The sequence below is a fragment of the Oncorhynchus mykiss genome, chromosome 18, assembly GCF_013265735.2.
Source record: "Oncorhynchus mykiss isolate Arlee chromosome 18, USDA_OmykA_1.1, whole genome shotgun sequence".
Taxonomy (NCBI): Eukaryota; Metazoa; Chordata; class Actinopteri; order Salmoniformes; family Salmonidae; genus Oncorhynchus; species Oncorhynchus mykiss.
Window position 1 is genome coordinate 61,843,470 of NC_048582.1, and position 26,827 is coordinate 61,870,296.

The following is a 26,827-nucleotide window of genomic DNA, read 5'->3' on the forward strand; positions in this document are numbered from 1 at the left end:
GGTGACTGCTCCTAGTGTGTGAGTGTGAGAGAATCATGCAAAGGAAGCTGTGTAAATAAATGGGAATCCTAAAACATGGGAACTGTCATTGAGCCATTTAAGGGCATCAAATAATCAGTCGTCTCTTCAAGCCTGCAGGAAGTTTTATTTCCTAAAACTGCTTCTATTTTACTTACAGGTCTGACCGAGTTGATTGGCTTAGATAATTAGACAAAAATGCCTTTAACAGCACCAAGCAGGGAAGTAATTCCCCCCTAAGCTTAAAAAATGTACCAGAACTTGTTAGCATAGCAACCGGTTGCTATGAACTCTAAATGTCAATCCTTGGTGTCTTGTTTTCATAGCAGCCAGACGTTAAAACTGCACCAAAGCAGAAGAGGAAGATGAAAAAAGGCGAGGGAGTCGCCATGGACGACGGAGGAGAGAAGGGCCTGAGCACCACCCGGCTTGGGGACGAGTATGAACACGACACCTCCGATGAAGAGGTAAGGTCATTGTTTTAACATCAGTCAACTTGATATCATGAAATCAATCATGAAAATGCTGCTGAGACAAACCCTGCATTTGTCACTCAATTTGTTTTCTTCCACTGGGCCTCCTTTTTATTTGAGTAGTCATTTGACTAGCATTTCTAGATGTATTTGGATGCCTAACATATTGGGGATTTGGTGTACAAATAAGCTGATAATTTACACTGAAGGCCATGAACTGCTGTTCTTTACCTACCCAGAACAGAGTTCGTTGGAGTAATGTGCTTTTTCAGAACCATCACATATAAATTATCCTCAAAGTTTGTACGGATATTTGGTCCATGGAATGTCCACCAGTGAGAACACACACACACATTTTCCAATGTCCTATACTCTAGAAATAAGATGCATTCTGTCTGAGGCTCAAACAGAATAGAAAAGAACAAGGGACAATTTCATTGAGATTTGAATGAATAGATTTAGCAGATTGTAGTGAAACACACTAACCACCATGCATTGTTGTTTCATCACCTTGTACTATAGCAACATCTCATGTGTTCCTGCTGTAGTGCTTCCTAATACACTGCTGTTCTGATCCCTGCAGTCTGGTGAACGTGTCCTCCAGTCTGTCTGTAGTCAGAGACTCAACAGATTGGCTTCCACTCGTTTCTCATTATTGGGTTAAACAGACACACTGTACTTTTTATGGTGTTGCTTTTCAAGTGAGCTCAGAAGCAGCGTATGATGATGTAGTCGTGTGTGTGCTTCATGCCACCGCAACCAAGCAGGAGACCTGCAGGACGGAGATTTTTTTTCCTTATTTGCATGTTGGCCTATTAAAGCCTTATTTTTGTACTCTGCTATTTAATTTACAGGGTCCGTTGAGAAGCGTTGAACCCTGTGGTTTAGATCATTTGCCAGGCCATACAACCTTGAAACTGTCAGCCATCCAACACTGTTTCTGGCACTTGGCTCTGGGATGAGGAATGTGTTGTAGCTAGTGAAGGGGCCATATTGTTCTTGGGAAGGGCTTTGCTTTTAAAAGAGAGTGAGGTGGGTTTAATGCCCTGTGAAATAATATAGGACACAACTGGAATCAAAACTGCTTACTTGATTTAGTTTCTAAAGAGACTTCAGCAGAGCTTTTGAAAGCTGAGGGCTTTTTAAGAGACCCGGGGCTTGTTTAAACAGAGGTGTTTCAGATTCAAGTCACTTTGTCCATAGTGGGGGGGCATCATGTGTGCGAGCCGGAGCCCACAGGTGTCTGTGGTACTATGACTCAGGGGTCGGGGGTGGGGCGGTGTGTGTGTGTGGAGAGGAAAGGGGGGGTCGGGGGTGAAGAGGAGGGAGAGAGAGTGTGTAATGGGTGAGTGAGTCAAGAATAGGTGTTCCAGAGGGGCAGAAACTCATCCCACCCTAAACCTGATCCTTCCACTGATGGCATTATCCTCCCCTACACAGTCTAACAGTGTCAGAATAGTCCTCTATGGCGAGATGGAATGAGTCTCTTATTTCATGAAAACAGATGTTCCATGTGTTCCCCTCCCTCAACTTAAGTTCCCCTTATTTAAGGATCTACTGTCTTCAACCCTTGTTAGAGTTTAGGGTTAACGGACCGTCCGACGAGAGGACAGAGGAAATGGAAAACATCACTGGTTCCATCTTGTCATTCTGATCATTTCCTCCAGTAGCCGGCCTGACCCTAGACTGACCCTAGACTGGCCGGCCTGACCCTAGACTGGCCCTAGACTGGCCCTAGACTGGCCCTAGACTGGCCCTAGACTGGCCCTGGACTGGCCCTGGACTGGCCCTGGACTGGCCCTGGACTGACCCTAGACTGACCCTAGACTGACCCTAGACTGACCCTAGACTGACCCTAGACTGGCCCTAGACTGGCCCTAGACTGACCCTAGACTGGCCGGCCTGACCCTAGACTGACCCTAGACTGGCCGGCCTGACCCTAGACTGACCCTAGACTGACCCTAGACATACCCTAGACATACCCTAGACTGACCCTAGACTGGCCCTAGACTGACCCTAGACTGGCCGGCCTGGCCCTATACTGACCCTAGACTGGCCGGTCTGACCCTAGACTGACCCTAGACTGACCGGCCTGACCCTAGACTGGCCGGTCTGACCCTAGACTGACCAGCCTGACCCTAGACTGGCCCTAGACTGGCCGGCCTGACCCTAGACTGACCCTAGACTGGCCCTAGACTGGCCGGTCTGACCCTAGACTGGCCGGCCTGACCCTAGACTGACCCTAGACTGGCCCTAGACTGGCCGGTCTGGCCCTAGACTGGCCGGCCTGACCCTAGACTGGCCGGCCTGACCCTAGACTGGCCCTGGACTGGCCGGTCCGACCCTAGACTGACCCTAGACTGGCCGGCCTGACCCTAGACTGACCCTAGACTGGCCGGTCTGACCCTAGACTGACCCTAGACTGACCCTAGACTGGCCGGTCTGACCCTAGACTGACCCTAGACTGGCCGGTCTGACCCTAGACTGGCCCTAGACTGGCCGGTCTGACCCTAGACTGGCCCTAGACTGGCTGGTCTGACCCTAGACTGACCCTAGACTGGCCGGTCTGACCCTAAACTGGCCGGCCTGACCCTAGACTGGCCCTAGACTGGCCGGCCTGGCCCTAGACTGGCCGGCCTGGCCCTAGACGGGCCGGCCTGACCCTGGTCGGTGTGGTCACTGTGTTGCTGCTGCCCCACATGAGTGGAACCACGGTGGTCCTGGTCCATTTGGCATGCGTTATATTAGTCCCCTGCCTGGGAACAGGAGATGGGATTCCTCCTCGCCGTCCTGTTGCAGGTAGCCTGTCGGCGCACAAGTTATCTACAAACAAACCTGCGGTCAAAAATGTTGCTAGTTTATTCTTCTTCTCCTTCCTTTTGTAATAAAGGGCTATTTCCTGTTTCGCGGAGTGAAGGGGGAATACGTGAGACTGCAGCAGGGCCTGTCCGAGGCCTCCTCGCCCGGCAGGAAGGGGCTTTTTCTCCCGCAATTGCTTTTCCATGTGCTCTTTGAGATGAATGAAGACACATTGTGGAATGGAGGGGGGGAAGTGAGGGAGAGAGAACCCTGGATCCCCACTACGCCTCCTTCTTCCTGCCTCTGCATAGCTACTGCTCAACGGGACCTGTGCACAATGCAGGAGAACTCAATTCGGTAGCACACTAGACCGGGAAGGGTGTGCATGTGCGAGTGAGTGAGGGACGGGGAGCTCAGGGGGAAATGCTCAATTGGGAGATTGGCAAACAGGGTTGGCAGGGCTGCCAAAGCTCTTAACAGGATGGGAGTGTTAGTGAGTGCATGTGTGCCCCCTGCCTTGTGCATGTGGCTGTGCTCACTGTGTAGGAGGCTTGTGGATGTGCTCACTGCGTAGTAGGCTTGTGGCTGTGCTCACTGCGTAGTAGGCTTGTGGCTGTGCTCACTGCGTAGTAGGCTTGTGGCTGTGCTCACTGTGTAGTAGGCTTGTGGCTGTGCTCACTGCGTAGGAGGCTTATGGCTGTGCTCACTGTGTAGGAGGCTTGTGGCTGTGCTCACTGTGTAGGAGGCTTGTGGCTGTGCTCACTGTGTAGGAGGCTTGTGGCTGTGCTCACTGTGTAGGAGGCTTGTGGCTGTGCTCACTGTGTAGGAGGCTTGTGGCTGTGCTCACTGTGTAGGAGGCTTGTGGCTGTGCTCACTGTGTAGGAGGCTTGTGGCTGTGCTCACTGTGTAGGAGGCTTGTGGCTGTGCTCACTGTGTAGGAGGCTTGTGGCTGTGCTCACTGTGTAGGAGGCTTGTGGCTGTGCTCACTGTGTAGGAGGCTTGTGGCTGTGCTCACTGTGTAGGAGGCTTGTGGCTGTGCTCACTGCGTAGGAGGCTTGTGCGGTATCCAGATGGTCATACCATCATACCGACCTTGTGCCATACCAGGATATTTGGTAATACCGGCACTGAACACAAGGGACGCTGTTTTCAAACCCCACTAATACTCAGTAAATCGAAGGTTGGCGATAAAGAATGCTAACTAAATGCTAAAGAGCACATTGTGAACATATTTTAAACAGTCTCGGACCTAAACTATACAAGTCCCAGTTTGCTACACACACAAACCAAATATCAAACAGCAAGGCTCTTGATCCAGGAGGGAATTCTCTACTGTTACCAAGTGAATGGTTGATTTTGGAAGAAGTAACTTGCTACTAAATTAGTGAACCAAATGCTTAGCTGCAGAGCATTTATCACATTTTAGACTGGTACCTTAATAGTTAGAACATATCTAGCAGGCAAACATTTAATTGTTAATTCCATACTGTAACTAGGTCACCTGGTGAATGCTGCATGACAGTGAGTGACTCACAAGGCTCCCGTCTCTCCTCTGTCTGCTTGTAAACAAACACCATGTGACTGGGGACTACCAATAAGCTTCATAATGACAAATTGTGAAAGTTGAAATGAAGAACGCCATCTTCTTTATCTCTTAACCTATTGAATATGTTGACTGCAGGTCTTCACCACAAATATTGACATTTGATTAAAAATTGTATTGTTTTGATGGTATTGAAAAACCATCCTGTGTCTTCTTCTAAATACCCATAACCGCCCAAGCCTACTGCGTAGCCACCTGGTTGGTTGTTCTTGTGGCTGTGCTCACAGCGTAGCTTCTTGGTTGGTTGGTTGTTCTTGTGGCTGTGCTCACAGCGTAGCCTCCTGGTTGGTTGGTTGTTCTTGTGGCTGTGCTCACAGCGTAGCTTCTTGGTTGGTTGGTTGTTCTTGTGGCTGTGCTCACAGCGTAGCCTCCTGGTTGGTTGGTTGTTCTTGTGGCTGTGCTCACAGCGTAGCCTCCTGGTTGGTTGGTTGTTCTTGTGGCTGTGCTCACAGCGTAGCCTCTTGGTTGGTTGTTCTTGTGGCTGTGCTCACAGCGTAGCCTCCTGGTTGGTTGGTTGTTCTTTTTAAGCTCGGCACGGGAAGTTAGAGCTCTTTCGAATGACAAGGCACTCATCCGGGAATTTGGTGGACCACAGACAAACCTAAAATATGTGGGTCCTTTTGATGGTATTGAAAAACCATCCTGTGTCTTTTTCTAAATACCCATAACCGCCCAAGCCTACTGCGTAGCCACCTGGTTGGTTGTTCTTGTGGCTGTGCTCACAGCATAGCCTCCTGGTTGGTTGGTTGTTCTTGTGGCTGTGCTCACAGCGTAGCCTCCTGGTTGGTTGGCTGTTCTTTTTAAGCTCGGCACGGGAAGTTAGAGCTCTTTCGAACGACAAGGCACTCACTCGGGAATTTGGTGGACCACAGACAAACCTAAAATATGTGGGTCCTTAGGCAGACACTTTAACGGCTCTCTTGAAGGCTGCATTGATATTTAGGACATCCATGATGTAGGCTCCCACCTCTACACTCCCCATCCCAGATCTTGTCTACTTAGTTTGGGTACCCTTGCCAAGCTTCCCCTATGATGAAAACTCCAGCATGGTGGGCCTCTTGCATACCTGAACTCTTGTGGTGCTAGTAGTAGACTGTAGACATGATGAAATCAGTATTATTATTTTTGGTTTCTCTCTGTAAAGCTGTTTTTGTGAGACTACGGCTCAAGGGTACATTTACATCACAACATTTCCGTGTTTGGTGCACTCAACTCTGACATGGCATAATATCAATTTTAGTGTGCGCATTACTGACGGAGCGGACAGGGGAGATGGAGATGCATACTTGGCAGCCATTTTAAACTCTCCGCCTGACAACCTTAGATTACCCTGCAAGGCTGTGCTGCCTGACTTACCAGCAGGTCCACAGGAACAGAACACAGTTCAGCCAGGCTTTTGAGTGCACCATTCGGTGTAGAAGCAACATCCATGCCAAGACGTGAGTTTCCTGAGAGTGAATTCGTATCAACATGCACGGCACACCATCACGTGCTGTGCTGGGAATAAAAAAATAATAATACTTCATCATTGCTGAAAAGTTTCCTCAAAATGTTTTGGTTAAATCAAACCTTTTTTCACAACCTCAAGATAAAAGTTCCTTGAATCGCCAGCCTACGTCTAACGTCTAGGATATGTTAGTTATCTTCCTCTGGCATCTCCGGCATGTGCTGAGACGGTCTACCTTTAAAAAAAAAATTTTCCTGAAGCCCTTGACACCCCCCCCCCCCTCCTGTTATTTCAGCCTAATCAACGATAGGATGATTCAGATGTGGACTGGCTTTAATTGTGTGATCCTATCTGTTTCAGGAAGGCTATTCCTCTGTCAGAACTCTCAGGTGCTCAGTAGCAAGCAGCCTGTAGAAGGAGGCTTATTTTCATTTCATTACCAACCATAACAAACAGGCTCTCTACGTTGTGACGTGTTGGGTGTCCCGTTTAACCATGAGCTAAGAGACCAGACTCGTATTCTCCTCCACGTCCTCCTCTACCCTCCTCTCGAAAATCTGATGAAACCAGATTTTGAAAAGGGGGTTGGAAATAGAGGTACTCATGTCTGGAAGTGAGGGTTTTTTTTCTTCCGCAAAATGTTAGTAATCCCAAAGTTTAATTTTGTGATTGGGATGTCTCCAGGTGGTGGTTTCTAATGCCTTCCAGATGGTATCCACCACAATCCCAGTCCAATTCGTGATGGCAGTTAATTTCTTTTAAAGCAGGGATTTTCAGACTTTCTTTCGGACTGGGACTGGCGGCTCTCTGACTGGATGAGGGGAGACCAGACCACAGCGTCCTTCTCTCTGTTTTTATTAGCACCTCTGATTGACAGCAGACAGGGAGAGAGTGGTTCTATTTCCAGTGTTGACATCTGGGCCCAGCTCGAGAGGACAGGACACGGTGTGATCTGGACCCAGTGTCCCTTTGACTAAGGTCAAACTCTCTCTTTTGTCTCTCTCCGCTTTTCCCTCTCTGTCACTCTGTCTCCATCTCTCCTCCCTCTCACTTTATCACTCCCTCGCTCTTTTCTTCCCTCCCTCTGTCCTCCGTGCTCAGCCACAATGCGCTGATTGAGCCAGAGTCTCATTGGGAACAGCTTGTTACCTAAAGCAGTCAAAATAAATGTATTCAGGTTCCTCCTGGGTGTAGTAGCTGTGGTAAAACGTAACAAAAACCTGCCTGTGTGGATTAGGAAAAAGAGAACCGGATATCAACTCTGATTTCAGGAGAGGCTCAGAGGCATGTTTAGCTATCAGTGCTTCAGCAGAGTTTGCTGGCTGTTTGTATTGGCTAAACTGAGGCCATGGGCATTGGTCTTAGTCCCTCCATAGCTTCTCCCAGGTCCTTCTTCCCCATTATTGAGTTAAAAGCTGTCATGGAGGGCGGTCCATGGTTTCCTCTGGTCGTGTTGCTGCGTTCCAGCCATGAAATTGAATTGAATTGATTCCCCGATTAAGGGAACGTGGACTAGGGGGGTCTATTTCAACACAACCTTAGCCCAGGAAAGGGCCTTAGGAGCGGGCCCCTCCTCCAGTACATCTACTGGGAGTCTACTTCTATTATCTGTCCTAAATGTTCCTGAAGACCAGCACCTATAGCCAGGGTGTGAGTGCGGCCTTTTTTAATTGGGAAAGCAGAGGGCCCATACATGTGTGAGACTGGAGAACATGTTTCATCTATGTATGTATGTATGTATGCATGTATGGAGAGGTTGTTTCAACGCTGTTCTGGTCATGCCGTGGTTAAACAGATAGCCCCATGCCCTGTACAGACTTCTAGTCTACAGCGTTGAACTACGATTTTTTTTTACCCCCACTCCTGTTCATTCAATTAATTTCACTCCAACCAACCTCCCTCCCCAAATATGAAGTATTTTTATATTTTTACAAGCAGTAATGTCCATGTTGCCGCAAAGGAGTTATGGCCAAACACCGCCAGCCAGGTACATCAGCAGCGGTCGGAGAATGGGGCCTTGCGTTCGACGGCTGAAATGAAATAACCATTGCCAGCCCTCAGCGGCCACTAAAACTTCCTTTATGGAAGTCGATGAAGCCGACAGGAATGGTGGAAGTGCCGTTGGTTGGTTACGCCTTAACCCAAAGACATAATCAACCCTACTTTTCCAATATCTGCGTCTGATTTCAACTGAAACCCACCGCTTATTCGCTTAGTGGATTATTCCCTTGTTTTTTCTTCTCATTTTATTAGAGGAACAACCAGACCTGACATTTAAATAGAGTATAGGATCTTTTGTTTCGCTTTTTTGTCCCTCAGCCATTTGGATGACATTTTCGTGGGAGAGAAACAAATGAGGAATATATTTTGTGCTTCGGCAGACACGGCCATGGTTTTTATGAAATGTCTGCTGCGGCGCTAGAGTGGTTTTGTTCTAGAATCCATTCTTAAAGATTGATCAAATTGAACCTAATAGAACGGTGATCTGTTTAACAGCATTAGACAGTAGGATATTGATATATAGCCATATAGACTCCTCTGACTACCTCTCTCATACTGTTGCCATCCAGATGGATGTCATAACCAATATTTATCTCTTTTTGAGGGTGTTAATCTTAATATATTATGACGCCAACTATACTGAAGTAGAGTAGTTTTTCCATTCCAACCCATTTGAGGATTGTTACCTGGGTAAAGAATCTTCCATACCTATATGTGACCGAGAGATTTCCACTTGGTACAACTCATTTTTGACACAAATTTTTGTCATGGGCTCAAATGGCTTCCCGTCCATAGACTTGTTGGAAATGATCTGAAGTCTAGACCTTCTAGACCGTCTAGTCCCAGCCACTTGGTCTCATTTAACCTCCTACAATAGTTAGCCCATACCCAGTCAGTATGGAATTTATGTCCATCCACTATTAGTCAAGTCAGTTGACGGCCAAACCCTAACCCGGACGACGCTGGGCCAATTGTGCGCCACCCTATGAGATACCCAATCACGGCCAGTTGTGATACAGCCCGGAATCAAACCAGGGTCTGTAGTGACGCCTCTAGCACTGAGATGCAGTGCCTTAGACCACCTTGCCACTCGGGAGACTCAGTGTGGTCATCTGAATGCAGCTAGCCCTACGGTTGGTGCTGACGTGTTTTGATATGAACCCTGAAACAATGTCATGATTGATGGAGTCACCTTAGCAGGTTACCTAGAAGATACATTCGGTGTCTCCTTAAACAGTCTAATATTGTTCAGTGAACGCTGTGCTGCCCCCGGGCCAAACAAAGGGCCGTGAGAGGTCTCCGAGGAGAGGACCAGGTCTGCCATTTGTATTGGCCCAGGATAAACTACTTATCAAACCTTCCTGTCCTAGGGACACAAAGATTTGCATTCAAGCTCCACTACACTGCTGAAATCAATATGGTGATAAAATGAACAGACAGGTAGTAAATGATGTGTAATCTTGGCCTGTCACTGCACTGTCAGCAGGAAATCTCTTTTTAATAGTCTATTTAAGGAGACGCAGGGTTGTGTTTTTCTAAGTCAAAGGCGGGGATGTTGATCCAGAGTCTGGGTGGATGGGGGGGGGGGGGGATCTTGAGAAGTGGCTGGGTGAATCGCGTGCTGCTCCGAGTCTAAACCTGGGCCGTGGCGCGTCGGACCCTTGCAGGTGCGCGGAGGTGGGGGGGTGTGAGTGTGGGGCTGCCAGAGCAGCCACCTGTCGTTCCGTAGTTTTTAGGACTTCCTTTTCATCCGGTCTTCAGCACGGCTCCCAGTTGGCCCAGTGTGTGTCCTGTTGCCAGAAGGCCTGATTGAAACCAACTGCCAGCGGGGGCTGCCATGTGTTTCAGTTAGAAGGGGGAAGTTCCGAGATGGAGGGGTGGGATTGTGAGGCGAAACCCTGGAGTGGGAAGCGGGGGACGGGGTTTGAGTGAAGAGGGAGTGGGAGGGGAGGGGGGCAAGCTGAAAGCTTGAAGCTCTCATCTTCTGCACAGCTGAGAGATGAGCTGTCTAGACTGCTTTATTTTTCATTTACACCATGTTGGCTCCCCCCCCCTCTCAGAGCTGCAGAGTTTCTACACAGAGACTGGGGTTGTAAAAATCTATTACGGCGGCTCTGGGTGAGGAAGAGCGTAGTGTGGCTGAAAAGCTGTCCTCACCTCGACTCCCTTCTGTCTTCATCCCATCTCCCTCTTTTCCTCTCGTATAAAAGTCTTCCCTCTATCTATGTACTCTGGCAACGGCCCTCATTTTTACCTGAAAATATGCGTTTGCGCCATTGAAACCTATGGTGGTGGCTGCCGTGGCGAAAGTGAATGGAATTGACATCACTGGGCTATTGGAGTTTATGGTTAGTTGGGAAATCTGCGTTCTCAGAGGCAAGCAAGCGAGGGATCGCCTGGTTCTCTTTTTACCCAATGTTTTTCTCTTCTGTCATAACTGCAAGCTTTAGCAGAGTGGAGGGGAAAGGGAAGCTTCAGGGCATCATTAGATATTTAATTCCCAATAAATAACTACTTTCTCTGAATGATGTACCGGACGCTTTTCCCCCAGGTGGAAAAACCATTTTCAAATAAACCTGGACGGGCTCAGTCGGAATGCAAAGTTTCCACATGCCGTACACACTCCAAGGTTAAACGGCGTGTACGAGGATCCTCCAGAGTGTTTATCAAGTCAGCGTGTCGTGTGGTCCTCACAGTGGCCTCGGCAAGCAGCGACTAGACTCAGCCTCACTATGAATAATGAGTGCCTGACCTCGCCGTGACCTCTGAAATTGTGGTTTTGCTATTTTGCGAAATAATAAACAGATACATTTTTATAGGCCCCGGTTCCTACAGTACGACCGTATAGTATAAGACGTTGGAAATGAAAAGTTGGAGGAGGAGGTTGGGACTCCTGGTCTCCAGCTGCAGTGACAGATGAGGGATTCGTCTGGCGGAGCTAAGGGCCTTCTGCGTCGCTAAGTCTGGGTTCCTACACCCCCCTGTGGTTATCCCTAGCCCTGTGTAGGGTAAGTCTGGGTTTCTACACACCCCCCTGTGGTTATCCCTAGCCCCGTGTAGGGTAAGTCTGGGTTCCTAAACCCCCCTGTGGTTATCCATAGCCCTGTGTAGGGTAAGTCTGGGTTCCTACACCCCTCTGTGGTTATCCCTAGCCCTGTGTAGGGTAAGTCTGGGTTCCTACACCCCCCTGTGGTTATCCCTAGCCCTGTGTAGGGTAAGTCTGGGTTCCTACACCCCCCTGTGGTTATCCCTAGCCCTGTGTAGGGTAAGCCTCCACCCCTGGCCTCTCTCACGGTCATCCTCTCAGTGGGCTTTGGCTGGAGAGGAGCCGGCTGATGTTGAACAGAGCTTCTACAGTCTTTAGACATGAGTCTCAATGGGCTGGCTGCTAACTGCTAACCATTCCCTATGCCAGATTGGGACGCATGGGGACTTAGAAGAGACAGACCAACCAACAGCACCATTTCCAACCCCATATGTTGAATCAGAGTAAGCTTCCTAACTGTCATCAACGCCATGCAGAGACAGTACTCTGGTGTTCATCTGTCGGGGGGGGGGGCTTCACTTGTTGTCTGATTACTCCTGTCCTGTACTCCGTCTCTTTGAAGTGTCTCTACACCAGGAGGCAGAGGAACAGGAGAACAGACAGTATTTTACCACAGATTATTTTGTCTTTCTGTCTCTACACCAGGAGGCAGAGGAACAGGAGAACAGACAGTATTTTACCACAGATTATTTTGTCTTTCTGTCTCTATAGCAGGAGACTGAGGAACAGGAGAACAGACAGTATTTTACCACAGATTATTTTGTCTTTCTGTCTCTATAGCAGGAGACTGAGGAACAGGAGTAGCGTGTGTTTTACTTGGAAGTGTAACAGGTGAAACCCATGTACTTTAAACTTGAAGTAGTAAATTCCGCCACCCAGTACATTCACAATGGCTTCCCACTGTTGGTGCCACAACGTGGGCTGAAGTGATCTCTAGATTGCTCTACACAAAGGAACAGTAGTAGGTTTCCATCCAATTGGCAACAGATTTTCATGCAAATATGAAAAAATATGCATCAAAAAAATGTGTGCATTTCCCACCCAACGGACTTGTTGTGGATAAAAACCAGTGCGTGATGATATGGTCCACACACGATGTACCATTCACTTCATTTTTGCATGTACCGAATGAAAATTCAAAGTTCATTGTGTTTTGAAATGATGGTTAGTCATATCAATATTTGCGCATCACATCGTTTCCACCACCATTTCTCGCATAAATCATTTTACAGACGCAAAGAGAGCCCACCATGGAAACGTGGTTAGTGTCATGTTCTTAATGTCAATTTCAGCTTTTAACGCAAATCCTGTATGCATCTTGGCAACATCTGGGGCAGTAGGTACCCTAGCGATTAGAGAGGCGTGCCAGGAGCTGAAGGGTTGCCAGTTTGAGTCCCGGGTCAACAGGAACAATTTGTTGGGAATTGAGCTGGCAAAGGGGGGGTTGCTGGTATCAAATCCTAGATGCCATTGCCTTCCGTTGTGCCCTTGAGCAAGGCACTTAACCCCCCACAACAACTCCCTGGGCGCCCAGAGTGGCAGCCCCCCCCAGCACCTCTCCAATACCCGTATATGTGGTTGGACGTTGTGTTACGTTGACTAATAAAGTGAGAGGGCGAGGGAGAATTTTTGCAAAGATAAAAGAACTGAGAGATTTAGTTTTTCTTCCTTTCCAACATAACATTTGAATCTATGGTCATAGTGTGCCTTTTAAACATTACTTTGCAAATATTTATTTTAGTTGCCATTAGAAAATGTGCACACGTACACAGAAGGTTAGTGGGCTCGTCCAGATTGTCATGAATGAACGGAAAAAGAGCAGCTAACCTGGCTCCCAGCGGTCGTGAACATTTCCACATTTAGTTTCCACCGCTGACTGTGACAGGGCTGATGGGTGAGAGTGACAGCAGGGGTCAACCAATAGGCCAGGCCCCAGCGGGTGGCAGCCCTGGTGGGGGAGAAAGACAGGAGGGAGCAGAGGGTGGCCTGGAGGTCAGGGAGTAGGGGACACACAGCTTTTTCTGGCAAGACTGACAGACTGAGAGAGACAGATTGGGAGACAAAACTTTTGGATTAGCTGGGGAGAAGGGGTGTTTTTTTTTAGGGGCGTGGAGACATTATGCGAAAGGGGAAGGAATTCCAGACGTGTGCAGGCTTCCTTTACAGACAGATGGCATGGTCTGTGCTGGGGGACAGTGTGGATGCCAGTGTTCATTTCGTCAACAAAAATAGTGACTCAAATATTTAGTTTTTTTTTTATTGATGAGACGATAAGTGACTAAATAGACCCATAAAAAAACGAACCAAATTAATTATTTTTAATTTAATTTTACTATAATGAGACGAGACAAAATGATCCCTGTGACTAAAATCTGACTGCTAAATGGACTAGATATTTTTGTAGAGATTGAGAGCTTTTCAGCGGCACAGATGCACAGCGCAGTTCTGTTCAGCAGTGGGAAGGACGTGTCCGGAGAACAGCCTACTCAGCTGGTGAGCTGTGAGGAAGTCATGAGTGTAGGCAGACCGGCTCTATCTCCAATTCTAGCCTACACATTCACCACCAGCCTTCTAGTTAGCAACCCTGGGCCTGGTTAAGAAACACACGAGCTGCTTTACAAAAGTAAAAAACAATAGCAGCATTGAGTTTAATAGTAAAACAACAGTCTAGCTATGTTTTTATCTCCCTTGAGTAGACCATAGAAAAGTAAATCAAAAGTTTTGAATTTGTATTCTTGCACAACACTTCCATTTTTTCCCCCTGCATTTCATATACTGGTTCTGTAGCCAAGTCACACTCTTTTCCTCAGAGAAAATGTCTTGATTGCACCGTTCAAAAGACATGACCTGTAATACCGACGCTACGTTTTGTTCTATCTTACATTGGCGGCTGCATTTTAAATTCCTGAAACGTATCACGGGCCGTTCTTAAAGTAGGCCACTTGTGGACCGGATCGGTAACCTTCTTCAATCATGTTACCTCATTATCTAGCTATAACTAACAACCAGGGGGCGCGTTCAGCAGGATGCATCGTTTTGGATCGTTCAGATAGGCATGTTTGTTCTACATAGAATATTTTTGTCTGAAATGGTGAGTATGGAATAAATTCATAGATATTCTATCTGCAACGTTCAATAATGTTTTATAACTGAGCGTGGCCTGGTAACATTACCAGTAGCCTATATGCAAACACTTGGTGGCGCAGAAAGAAAGGAAAATGTATAGCCAACAATTTAACTAAATTCCCCTTGCCTCTACACTATATCTGACTCGGAAAATAGCTTTATTTTCAGTGGAACCAGTGACTCAGAGTTGAGCACTTGAACCAGGATTCCAGCAGAGTGACTCAGACTTCAGCCATAGGGACTCGGACTCAGGCGCAGGGACTTGGGACTCGATATGAGTTTTAGTGACTTGACTAAATCAATGGGCAAAGCAGTCTTTAGCTCCTGGTGAGCCATTAGCTCCTGGTGAGCCATTAGCTCGTGGTGAGCCATTAGCTCGTGGTGAGCCATTAGCTTGTGTTGAGCCATTAGCTTGTGTTGAGCCATTAGCTCGTGTTGAGCCATTAGCTCGTGTTGGGCCATTAGCTCACGTTGAGCCATTTAGCTCATGTGCCTACTTGTGGATGTAAATGTGGCTGCAGCGTCTGGGTAACGTAGATAACAATGGCAATGACGCAACCGAGGGATGGAGGTGCAACCCATACTACTTAGCCAGTACTTTGCTGGTGATTGCTCTCTCGCACACTCTCGCTCTGCATGTTTGTTTTGTATGTGATGTGGGCCAAAATTAGGGATTCACATGGCCAGATAATTCTCCTATAATATTCTTCCTACATGTTCCATTTCTGCTATTGGGAAGAATAGGATCTTATTCAGGAAAACATGTTGGTAGGACATATGTTGGTGCACATAAAAGTCTGTGATTTTATGTTTACTATAGGTTCATGAGGCAATACAAATGTGATGTGACTAAAATGAAAGGACATTGAAGACAGTGGGCCATGTGTGTCATCATTTTGCCAATAACTAGACTGTCATTGTTGAAATAGCAAAAATGTGACCTAAGACTTAATTTCATTTCAGTCAAAATGATTTAGACTAGAGTAAATATTTTTTTTAAAGAGTGCCATAATGAACACTGGTGGGTGCAAGGGGGGAATGGGCTGGGGGAAAGTGTGGGGGCTGTGGCAAGCAGCCAGGACCCTGTACCTGCAGATCCAATCATCCCCCGCTAACCCACACAGCTGACCCTTAAAAGGCCCGAGCAACCGGGGCTGCAGCACCTCGCAGCCCTCCCTCCTTAGTGTGTTAGTCTGTAGAGACAGTAGCTTACTCCTGTCTCTACGGACTAAGAGAAGGCTGCACAAATCACCTGGCTGATTCAAAAAACAAAAGTTCTGTTTGTTTCAGTTGTTGACGCCTTTACTGGCCAGTCTAGTTTTCAATAGTTGCAATATGATATTTTTGTTGAAGAAGCTAGATGTGGTCTTAAAAAAATCCCAGTCCCATTTCAGGTCTCTCTCCAGTATAATAAGGGCTTGAGTGAACAGCTGTGTGCGTGAGTAGTGAGGTGTGGGAAAGACAGTAATCTAGCTGGAGAGAGAAGAGAAAGTTGGGGTTCCTTCCTTATCACGTCACTGTTTTTATAGCTGTTTGTAGTGCTATAAGATCCTCTTGACCTGATTGGTGTTTGTTTTGACCCTTACTAGTGTTCCATACAGTACGTCGTCAAACCCATCGGCAAAAAAAGATTTATCACCCTAAGGGCCAGACTTCAAATATCTAGAAATGTCATTTTGAGTTTTGCAAAATAACAATAAAAATAAAGGAAACTTACATGTCTGAAATAAACATAATTAATTCATAAGCATATTTATTTATTAACATGAATTTTAACAAACATCATTGAACAGCATATGAAATAGCATCAAGCCGCTACATGTTGTCCTATCTTCTTCAGGAGAAAGGCAGTTGTCCATGGGTGTAGAAACTCACTGTCCAGAACAAATATCAAGTGAAAGCTGTTGTTATATATTTGGCTTGTTGAACAGTTTGGTAATTTTTCAGAAAGTAACCTGATAGCCAATCATCAGTTCCTGTTTGGCCTGTCCTTGTCCTTGAAGTCCCTCCTTACCACACCTCTAAGTAACTGTGGCGCTTCTCAGAGTCCGTCTCATGCAGAGGCTGTTGTGGTTCTAAAGTTTCAGCATTATCAGTCTGCGTATGCAGACGTTCTCAGGTAAAGAGAAAATAAGACCTCTTTTTGGTGTTCTCTTCAAGTCTTTGTGAGGTCATGGAATCAGAAGTGTAGAAAGTTTTATTTTGAAATGATTCTTCATACTTCCTTTGAGTCAGGGCATGCTTCCACTGTCCAAGAAGTCCCACCGTCTCTTTCAATCAAACATGATTACCTCTTCAGAAACTAAACTTAGCAGTCCTGAATTATAATTTTTTTCTGTTTTTTGGGGGGCATATAATTAAATACCAATTTTGATATTTATGTACAACTTAAGTGTGTCAAGTTTTTTTTTTTTGTCCACAGTTCTGGTCCATATTCTGTCGTCCTCCAGACATTAACTTCTTAGAGCAGTTTTTTGCCTGTCTTTGCTCTGAAAGGAAGAAGACAAACGGTTACAATTTCTCATTCGGCTCTTTATAGTCAACAATGCAAACACTGATGTGAAGAATACATTTCCTGGATTGATTCTAACTCCTAACAATTTTACAAAACACTTATTGTTGAGGTAAGTAAAGAAAATAAATTGTTTAATTTATTTTGTATAAAGTCTGACGGTCCTTTGAGTGAGTGCACGGCTCGCTACTGTCAGCCTGGCCTAGTTCTAGTCTAACCCCCAATGTGTTTTTTAAAATGTTGTTATTTATTTGACCTTTTATTTAACTAGGCAAGTCAGTTAAGAACAAATTTTTATTTACAATGACGGCCAAACCCAGATGACGCTGAGCCAATTATGTGCCGCCCTATTGTACTCCCAATCACAACCGGATGTGATACAGCCTGGATAATGCCCACTGGTCCAGGCTGCTGTGGAGGCTGCCTGTGGGGCTGTGTGGACTGGGGATGGATGTGTGGAGGCTGCCTGTGGGGTTGTGTGGACTGGGGATGGATGTGTGGAGGCTGCCTGTGGGGCTGTGTGTACTGGGGATGGATGTGTGGAGGCTGCCTGTGGGGCTGTGTGGACTGGGGATGGATGTGTGGAGGCTGCCTGTGGGGCTGTGTGGACTGGGGATGGATGTGTGGAGGCTGCCTGTGGGGCTGTGTGGACTGGGGATGGATGTGTGGAGGCTGCCTGTGGGGCTGTGTGGACTGGGGATGGATGTGTGGAGGCTGCCTGTGGGGCTGTGTGGACTGGGGATGGATGTGTGGAGGCTGCCTGTGGGGCTGTGTGGACTGGGGATGGATGTGTGGAGGCTGCCTGTGGGGCTGTGTGGACTGGGGATGGATGTGTGGAGGCTGCCTGTAGGGCTGTGTGGACTGGGGATATTTGCTGGTCTGGGGCTGTAGCATTGCCATGGGGAGGTATGATGGCTGTGGGCTTAAGTATTGCCTTGGTTCATGTTTTCCTCCTCTCACCATATACTGAGTGGCAGCACTAGCATTAGCACACCTGGCTCACGGAGACCATGGAATGCAACCGTTTCCACGGCTACATCTGACGTAGGCGGGCCCGGGCACTCGCAGTCAACTATCGGATTGATGAGGTCAGGCATTTGAAAACAAACGAACCAGGAGTTTTTTTTCTCTATTTTATTTTTTAGTGCCACTTTAAAGTCGCAATTTAATTTCTTCAGCTCCAGGGATCACTTACACCCAACTAATAGGGTTTTTGTTTAACATTTGTTTTTCATATCCTGTGTAACACATTGTAAAGATGTATAGGGTTCATTCTGCCGCAGCAGCTGAAGCGTGAGGCTTTGTTGATTGAACTTGCAGCTTTTTCTCTCTCCTATTTTTAAAAGGCTTCCACTTTGTTTATACAGTATCTAATGGCATGGGAAGGTTTTGTTGTTTTCACGAATACAAGCAACACAACATATTACATTTCCACAGACACAGAAGCCGATCTGTTTTTTTCTCTCCTCAGTTGTCACCTCAGGCTTCATTCTTTAGGCAAATATTTGGTTTGGTCTCGGCCTGACGGGTAACGTTGGCAGATTGGTTCAAGATTACAATGGAGGCACTTGTCAGCTGCTCTCACTGCTGGCCTGCGTGTGGGTGTGTAGATTTTCAGACATGTAACTCAAGCCTTAACAGACCATTCATCTGTTTGGGTTATTAAACGCAGCCAGCCCCCTTCTGTTCATCCTAACTATTCTGAGTGTGGGTTCTTTACACCCTCTGTTTGGTCTTTGGACAAAAGTTGGATGTGATATTGTGTGTTATTGAACAACTTGTTGGACAGGTGTTTGTGGGTGGGTGTGTGTGACAGAGTGAAAGTGTCCATTTTTATTATCACATGGGATTATTTTACAGTTGGACCGGTAGATTGAAGATGAAGTTGAATAGTGTGTAAACTAAATATTTCAAGTGCTCTTTTTTTGTTCTGGCTTGCTCCTCAGTCCACTGTTTGGTTCACACTGGGTAATTTCATAATGTGTTACATGTTCACACTGATTGGCTCCTGTTGCAGGGAGAAACGCTGCTCTAATAACTTCCATATGGCTGTAATGAAGGAACTCGAGATAATTACAGTGCATATGAGCCTTGGGCTGCTAGGCTAGCGCATCGCTTTGGGAGTGGACTCTGAGGCTGACTGAATATACTCAATTAGTAATCCATTGGGTTACCCCCAGTCCCAGTACACAGAGAGAACTCTCCAAGTCCTTTCCCCTGCACTCCTCGAAACCGTTCCTGCGCACGTACCGTCCATTTGACTAGGGTTTGTCTGCCCCTGTGTGTCCCGTTATGCAATCCCCTCGTCGTCCTTCATAACCCCTGTCTTCACCTGCTACAGCTATTAGGGAGAAGGAATGCTCCCTTTTTTTCTAACGGACTGTGCTTTGCAGCCCCCAAAGAAAGAGGGGGTGGGGGAGAAACACAGCCTCAATTTTGGTGAATTTCTGACTGTCTACTTATGGGGGCTGTAGTTGAAATGTGCTTTTACACAATTAATTAGCTGTCAATAGAAATGGAAGATGTAAAATGTTTTGATGGTCTGACTCATATTGTGTGTGTGTAAGCATAAGATATTTAGCTCATCTATGTTACATAAATTATATATTCCACTCGGTCCAAGCAAGTCAAATCTGTGCCAGATGGATAACATTTTGGACTGGAAAACAGTTGTATCTGATAAGATCACAAACACACACACATCTGTTAGCCACTAATTGATAACTCTGTGTGTGTGTTTTTACACATTTGCCTTTGACTTCAGGGGCAGGAAAAAGCTTCTGTCATTCCGTGTGAGCGTATGACTTTGTGTCTCTGATATAAAATGTTCGATATGACGGCTGATCCGAGGAGTAGATTACAAAAGACCACATTGGGAGCACGTTGAGTCCAAAACACTAACAGGTGATATCCAAACAGTATGCTCATTTATTAATGACGCATTTTAGCATCTTCTAGATCAGACAACAACTCTGGAGTGGTGTACTTTTTCACCATCCTGTCCTCAATTTGTTCTGTCAGAATTGAGAAACTGTTTGGCAACATATCGTTCTGTCCATTTTAACGTGTTCTACTTTACCTCAATGGGTTCCTCTTTATTTTATTTTCATCTTTCTTTAGAAACTATAAAGACGTGTTGGCCGAGAAATGCCTTTCTGAGTAATGAGCACTAAGTACGGGTAAAGAGCAATGTGTTTCACCGGGTAATGAGCGCTAAGTACGGGTAAAGAGCAATGTGTTTCACCGGGTAATGAGCACTAAGTACGGGTAAAGAGCCATGCCTTTCACCGAGTAATGAGCGCTAAGTACGGGTAAAGAGCCATGCCTTTCACCGGGTAATGAGCGCTAAGTACGGGTAAAGAGCAATGTGTTTCACCGAGTAATGAGTGCTCTTTACCCGTACTTAGTGCTCATTACCCGGTGAAACACATTGCTCTTTACCCGTACTTAGCGATGTGTTTCACCGGGTAATGAGCACTAAGTACGGGTAAAGAGCAATGCCTTTCACCGGGTAATGAGCGCTAAGTACGGGTAAAGAGCAATGCCTTTCACCGGGTAATGAGCGCTAAGTACGGGTAAAGAGCAATGCCTTTCACCGGGTAATGAGCGCTAAGTACGGGTAAAGAGCAATGTGTTTCACGGAGTAATGAGCGCTAAGTACGGGTAAAGAGAACAGTGCGGTTTGGAGCGGGTCGCTTCGATTCTTAAGCCTCAACTACAAAGCTGAGGCCCAATCTGTTTCAAATATCGTCCCGGCTCAGCCCTCCTATAGACAGGCCTTTAATTCAGAAAACTCTTAAACTGCCATTATCTCATTTGCTGCTTTGTTCTGCCTCACTGAAATCAATGAAATGGAGGAATAGAATTGCTTCCAGTCAAGGCGAATGTTGTCCATTTAGTTTTTATTTTATTAATTGTGTGACTCTTGCATCTCTGCTTCCATGCTCTTTTTAAAGGCCTTTTATAGCAGTGAATAAACTGGAAGGAGTCTGCAGAGCATTACATTAATAGTTGGCTTTAACTTGAATTAGTTTGGATTGATTTATTAATCACTCCTTGGTGACACTAACTAGGTTGATCCAGATATGGTTCACGGTGGAGCGGGCCTGTGCTATTACACTTGTGATATTACACTAGTGCTATTACACTTGTGATATTACACTAGTGCTATTACACTTGTGATATTACACTTGTGATATACACTAGTGATATACACTAGTGATATACACTAGTGATATTACACTTGTGATATACACTAGTGATATTACACTTGTGATATACACTAGTGATATTACACTTGTGATATACACTAGTGATATTACACTTGTGATATACACTAGTGATATACACTAGTGATATTACACTTGTGATATACACTAGTGATATTACACTTGTGATATACACTAGTGATATTACACTTGTGATATACACTAGTGATATTACACTTGTGATATACACTAGTGATATTACACTTGTGATATACACTAGTGATATTACACTTGTGATATACACTAGTGATATTACACTAGTGATATTACACTTGTGATATACACTAGTGCTATTACACTAGTGATATTACACTTGTGATATACACTAGTGCTATTACACTAGTGATATTACACTTGTGATATACACTAGTGCTATTACACTAGTGCATAGTTTTTCTCTTAGATTTGTCTGGGGTCAGGAGTTGTGACTTATCACTTTTTTTTCATCATAAAATAAATCGCTAATTTCAAGAACATTTCAATACATGAATCAGTGAAGAATACTGTAGGGTTCTGTGGATGTGCAAATGAACATCTCTAGTGAGTTGGTGGTGTTGTCCAGAATCTCAAGTCATTATAGTCTTCATCATTATTTATTTAGGAAGCCGGAGGGGGGTTTGTTAACATTGTTATTAATTGGACACCTAAGAAGAGCCTTAGGTCAAAACAGGATGTGTGTATAAATCGCTCAGGATGGCTCACTGGCAGATTTGGGAATACAGCAGATGTTCCCAGAATGCTGTGGACCGGCGATCTACCTCTTGGTAAGCGCTTAACCATAATCTTATGTTGTGACTTTGCTCCACCAGGAGTCAAAAGGAATGTCAAGTGTCTTCTTTTTTAAGTTTAGGCTATTTGTCATTTTAGAGGCCTAACAAATCACTCAAACCACATCCAGCTCTAAATACATTGTGCACTCCAGGCATTTTCCTCTGTGCTTTTTTCAACTAAATGGGTTTTGGACCTGCTTCAAGTTTGAGGGTAGAATACATATTGTGGTGGTTATATACCTAACCAAAAAATGTTCCAGTGTCATGGTTGACTCTAATTATTTTGGGCGTATGGTGTATTTCAAGTTTGAAAGCTGCTTTGCTCTTGTGAGTTGAAATGACAGTTTCCCCCCTCTGTTTTTGGTTTTGGTTATTGCGTTTCCCATGCTGTGATTTAGGGTTTGATTTTGAATTCGGCGTGGTGTTGGCTTTATGAGCCAGAGTCTGCCCAGGCGAATGCTGAGGAAGAGAGATGGATGTGTTTGTGTTCGCTGTGACAGTTCCTTGTTTCCCGTTAGCCTTGGTTCAGTCGGTCTCTCGCTACTCAGACCAAAGAGACGATGGGAAGTGCTACTGAATGCCGGCACCAAATTGAGATGTCTGGGAGAATTGTCTCGGAGTTGGGGATTAGGGTCTTACTGTTAGGAGGTTTCGTTGAAGCTTGCCTACTGAGCCTCCTCATCTCACTGTCTCGGAGTATTGAGGGGCTGTTCTCTTACCCTTTGGGACAGCAGAGACCATATGATACTCTATAAATTCACATTTTGAAAAGGTTAATTTTTTTGTGGGTGGAATTTTCTAACGGTTGCTTGTCTTCGAGTAAGTTTGAAAGCCATTTTTTAGTCTGAAATGTTTTTAAAGAATCAAATATAAACAACCATTCACTAAACCATGAAGCGTCATAAGTAAAACTCCCACTTCCTGGATATTACTGCCCTGAAGAGATTGGAGTTGTGTGCTGTTATGTTGTCCTAGTTGTGACACGATGGCAAATGCATGGTGAGGACAGATGGGACATCTACAGCCAAACTCAACTCACCATTTTCCTCTGGTTGCTGAGGCAGAAGGTGCAGATCTGTTTGGGCTGGGAGTTCTCTGCGTCGCGGCCTGGCGATCCGTGGTGATTTAGGTAGTGAGCAGAGGAGGTTGTTCCACCGTGGCAGGGCTGCCCATCCCCACACATGTCCCCAACCAGCAGCACATTGCCCAGGTGGGAGATGTAGCTGGACGCCAGTCGCAGTGTCTCGATCTTGGACAGCTTCCTGTCGGCCGGTTCAGTGGGGATAAGGGTCCTCAGGGCGGTGAAGGCTGTGTTCACACTGTTGGTGCGGTCCCGCTCCCGAGCGTTAGCTGCGTTGCGTTGCCGTGGCAGCCCGCTCGTCGGAGAGATGGATCCGTCTGAGACCTGGAGGTGTGACATCTGGGGCGGGAGCTGGCCCCCTCCCAGACGGCCCCCTCCGATGCTTCCAGGCTTCCTTTTGCGCCCCCCGACCTTTATGTCATAACCTCTGGCGTCCAGCCGGAAGGAGCGTTCGTCGGAGCCCGAGCTCTCGTTGCCGTTCTCTTCGTCCTCGGACAGCATGGAGATGTCAGAGTACAGGTACCGGCTGGGCGCCGGCCGCACCATGGCGAAGGACATCGTCAATGTTACCGTGCTCTGCTGTTCCACCAATTAGCTAACTCTGCTCTGGGCTTTGTTTACTACTGTGACACCTGGACTCCCCACTGCTGCTCACACATGCATGGATAGTTAAATGATAACACAGTTTTACCTCAGTATACTTTTCTAATCCTTAGCTGCCAGTGCACTACAGTCCAGTATCACAGGCTCCTCTGTCATTAAAGTCCCATGTAGAGTTTGGACTTTTCCTTTGGTGGGAAAAACGAAATCAAATGGCTGAATGGCAGGTTCCACTGTGTTTTTCTCAGGTCCTCTTAGGATATGGTTGGTCTTTCTTTATTTCTCTCTTGCTCTCTCCTCTCAGATCGTCTGTCTCCCTCAACTCAGTTCCACATCTGTCCCTTGCGCTTTCTCTCTTACCCTCCCTCCTGCTCGCTCTCCCTCTCTCCCAGTGCTCAGATCCACGTGTGGTTTCTGTCTGAGCGTTTCAGTATGGTTGGGCTTTATAGCCAGTGGGAGTGTCTGTCTCCCCCTTCCCTCTTTCTCTCCCTCCTTCACTCCGTATGCAAATGTCCCAGCTGGCTGTGGGAGCTTTGGGAGGGAGTCCAGCACAGTGTGGATCTACTATCTGCAACTTTCTGCTTCCTTATTTAACCCTTCCAATACTGGGTCTTCCATATTTAAAGGCGCAATATGCAGAAATCACTCCACCAAATTCTAAAATTTTGCCTAATTTCAGTTTGTGACAGAACAAGAAATGTAGAGAATTGTTTTACCACTGTGAGATATCATTTCAATAACCAAAAATATTGTATTTTCAGCTGTTTGAAGCTGGTGTACAACACTGAATGGAAAAGACATATAAAAATGAAACTTAAGAATGGGAAGCATAGAAATAGCACACACACAAAATATTTACCACTTCTTAGACTTGATTTCAATGACAGATACAATAGGTATTCAACCCCTTTGTTGTGGCAAGCCTAAATAATTCAGGAGTAAAAACTATTTGCATGGACTCTCACTCAGTGTTGATTGTTGTATTACTACCTCATCTCTGTACCCCACACATGCAATTATCTGTAAGGTCCCTCAGTTGAGCAGTATATTTTAAACAAAGATTCGACCACAAAGACCAGGGAGGTTTCCAATGCCTCACAAAGGGCACTTATTGGTAGATGTGTAAAAATGACACTTTGATGTATCAATACACCCAGTTACTACAAGGATACAGGCATCCTTCTTAACTCCATTGCTGGAGATGAAAGGAAACTGCTCAGGAATTTCACCATGTTACCAATGGTGACTTTAAAACCTGTGATAGGAGAACACTGAGGATGGATCAACAACATTGTAGTTACTCCACAATACTAACCTAAATGACAGCGTGAAAAGAAGGAAGCCTGTACAGAATAAAAAATATTCTAAAACATGCATCTTGTTTGCAATAAGGCACTAAAGTAAAACTGAAAAAAAATGTGTCAAATTAATTTACTATGTCCTGAATACAAAGCATTATGTTTGGGGCAAATCCAACACATCACGAAGTACCACTCTTCATATTTTTAAGCACGGTGGTTGCTGCATCATGTTATGTGTATGCTTGTCATCGGCAAGGACTAGGTATGGCAAGGATAAAAAATAAACGTAATACAGCTAAGCATAGGCAAAATCAGGAAAACCTGGTTGTCTGCTTTCCAATAGACACTGGGAGACAAATTCACCTTTCATCAGGACAATAACTTAAAACACAAGGCCAAATATACACTGGAGTTGCTTACCAAGGCAACATTGAATGTTCCTGAGTGGCCTAGTTACAGTTTTGACTTAAATCGCCTTAAATCTATGGCAAGACTTGAACATGGCTGTCTAGCAATAATGTGCAAATACTGTACAATCTTGGTGTGGAAAGCTCTTAGAGCCTTACCCAAAAATACTCACAGCTGTAATCGCTGCTAAAGGTGATTCTAACATGTATTGACTCCGGGTTGCGAATACTTAAGTAAATGAGATATTTATGCATTTCATTTTCAATACATTTTCTTAAATTTAGAAAAACAAGTTTTCACTTTGTCGTTATGGGTATAGATGGGTGAGAGCGAGAAATCAATTGAATCCATTTTGAATTCATACTGTAACACAACAAAATGTGGAATAAGTCAAGGGGTATGGATACTTTCTGATATCACATTTCTATGTGAATTTGGTCAGGTTGCCCAAAATGTTACATAATGCAGCTTTGAACCCTTCCAATACTGGATCTTCCTGATTGAACCCTTACAATACTGGATCTTCCTGATTGAACCCTTACAATACTGGATCTTCCTGATTGAACCCTTACAATACTGGATCTTCCTGATTGAACCCTTACAATACTGGATCTTCCTGATTGAACCCTTACAATACTGGATCTTCCTGATTGAACCCTTCCAATACTGGATCTTCCTGATTGAACCCTTCCAATACTGGATCTTCCTGATTGAACCCTTACAATACTGGATCTTCTTGGGAAACGCCCTGTTAAAAAAAAAAGAAATGAATACAAATAAATCTTCCTGAAACCAGTGCTTGAACGAGGGCGTCAGGTTGTTTTGTTGAGGAACGGCTGCTCTGGGCTTTCTCTGTTACTGACAGATTGTGTGTGAGAGCTCATAAGAAGCCCATAAAAATCCTGCAAAGTTCAAGATGGATTAAATGTCAGCGGTTCAAAGTGGGAACCCCTTTCCTCATCTTTTTTTCTTTCCCTAAATTTGGGGCATAGCCCCTAAATTACCCCCAATGCAGTCAAGCCGGGAGTCGAAACATCTTACTTAGCTAGACAATGTGTCATCATTCAACTCCATCTCTTCCTCCATCAATGTTTTCCTCCCTATGACAGAGTGATTTGTTTTGGTGTTTTATTTAGGTAGTGAAAGGACTTTACTCCCACTGTAAAGACCTGATGCTGTCACCGTGTCTACACAGCTCCTCTAGTTTAGGTCCAACCCCCACAAGACTGATGCTGTTACTGTGTCTATACTGGTTCCACCACACTGGGGTGGGAATGAGTTGTTTCTCATTTATGAGTTCCTCCGTTAACTCGGACTGGATCCATTTAGTCATGCTGCTTGAAGCAAAAATATACAATCTGGTCCAGAGGGACT

General features: G+C 45.6%; 2 protein-coding genes across 3 annotated transcripts in view; one reads left to right on the plus strand and one right to left on the minus strand.

Annotated features, from left to right (window-relative positions):
* Positions 1 to 26,827, plus strand: part of LOC110496665 (ribosome biogenesis protein bop1) — a 95,004-nt gene that overhangs the window by 15,558 nt on the left and 52,619 nt on the right. Inside the window, exon 3 of one of the 2 annotated variants that reach the window (XM_036953457.1) lies at positions 345 to 485. In XM_036953457.1, the coding sequence (XP_036809352.1) occupies positions 345 to 485 (141 nt within the window). The remainder of the gene's footprint in view (positions 1 to 344; positions 486 to 26,827) is intronic. The other variant, XM_036953458.1, reaches the window with a different exon arrangement.
* Positions 16,250 to 24,206, minus strand: LOC110496666 (basic helix-loop-helix transcription factor scleraxis). The gene is made up of 2 exons (XM_021572685.2): positions 23,103 to 24,206; positions 16,250 to 17,002 (listed from the first exon to the last, which is right to left on the minus strand). The coding sequence occupies exons 1-2, from the start codon at positions 23,700 to 23,702 to the stop codon at positions 16,967 to 16,969; spliced, it is 636 nt and encodes a 211-aa protein (XP_021428360.1). The 5' UTR covers positions 23,703 to 24,206; the 3' UTR covers positions 16,250 to 16,966.

Bases quoted from the DNA above. Each gene is read 5' to 3' on its own strand.
- LOC110496666 (XM_021572685.2), bottom strand. From the start codon at position 23,702: ATGTCCTTCGCCATGGTGCGGCCGGCGCCCAGCCGGTACCTGTACTCT. The intron at 17,003-23,102 runs GTGAGTTGAGTT...TCTTCCTTTCAG, and splicing joins TCAGCAACCAGAGGAAAATG to AGCAAAGACAGGCAAAAAAC.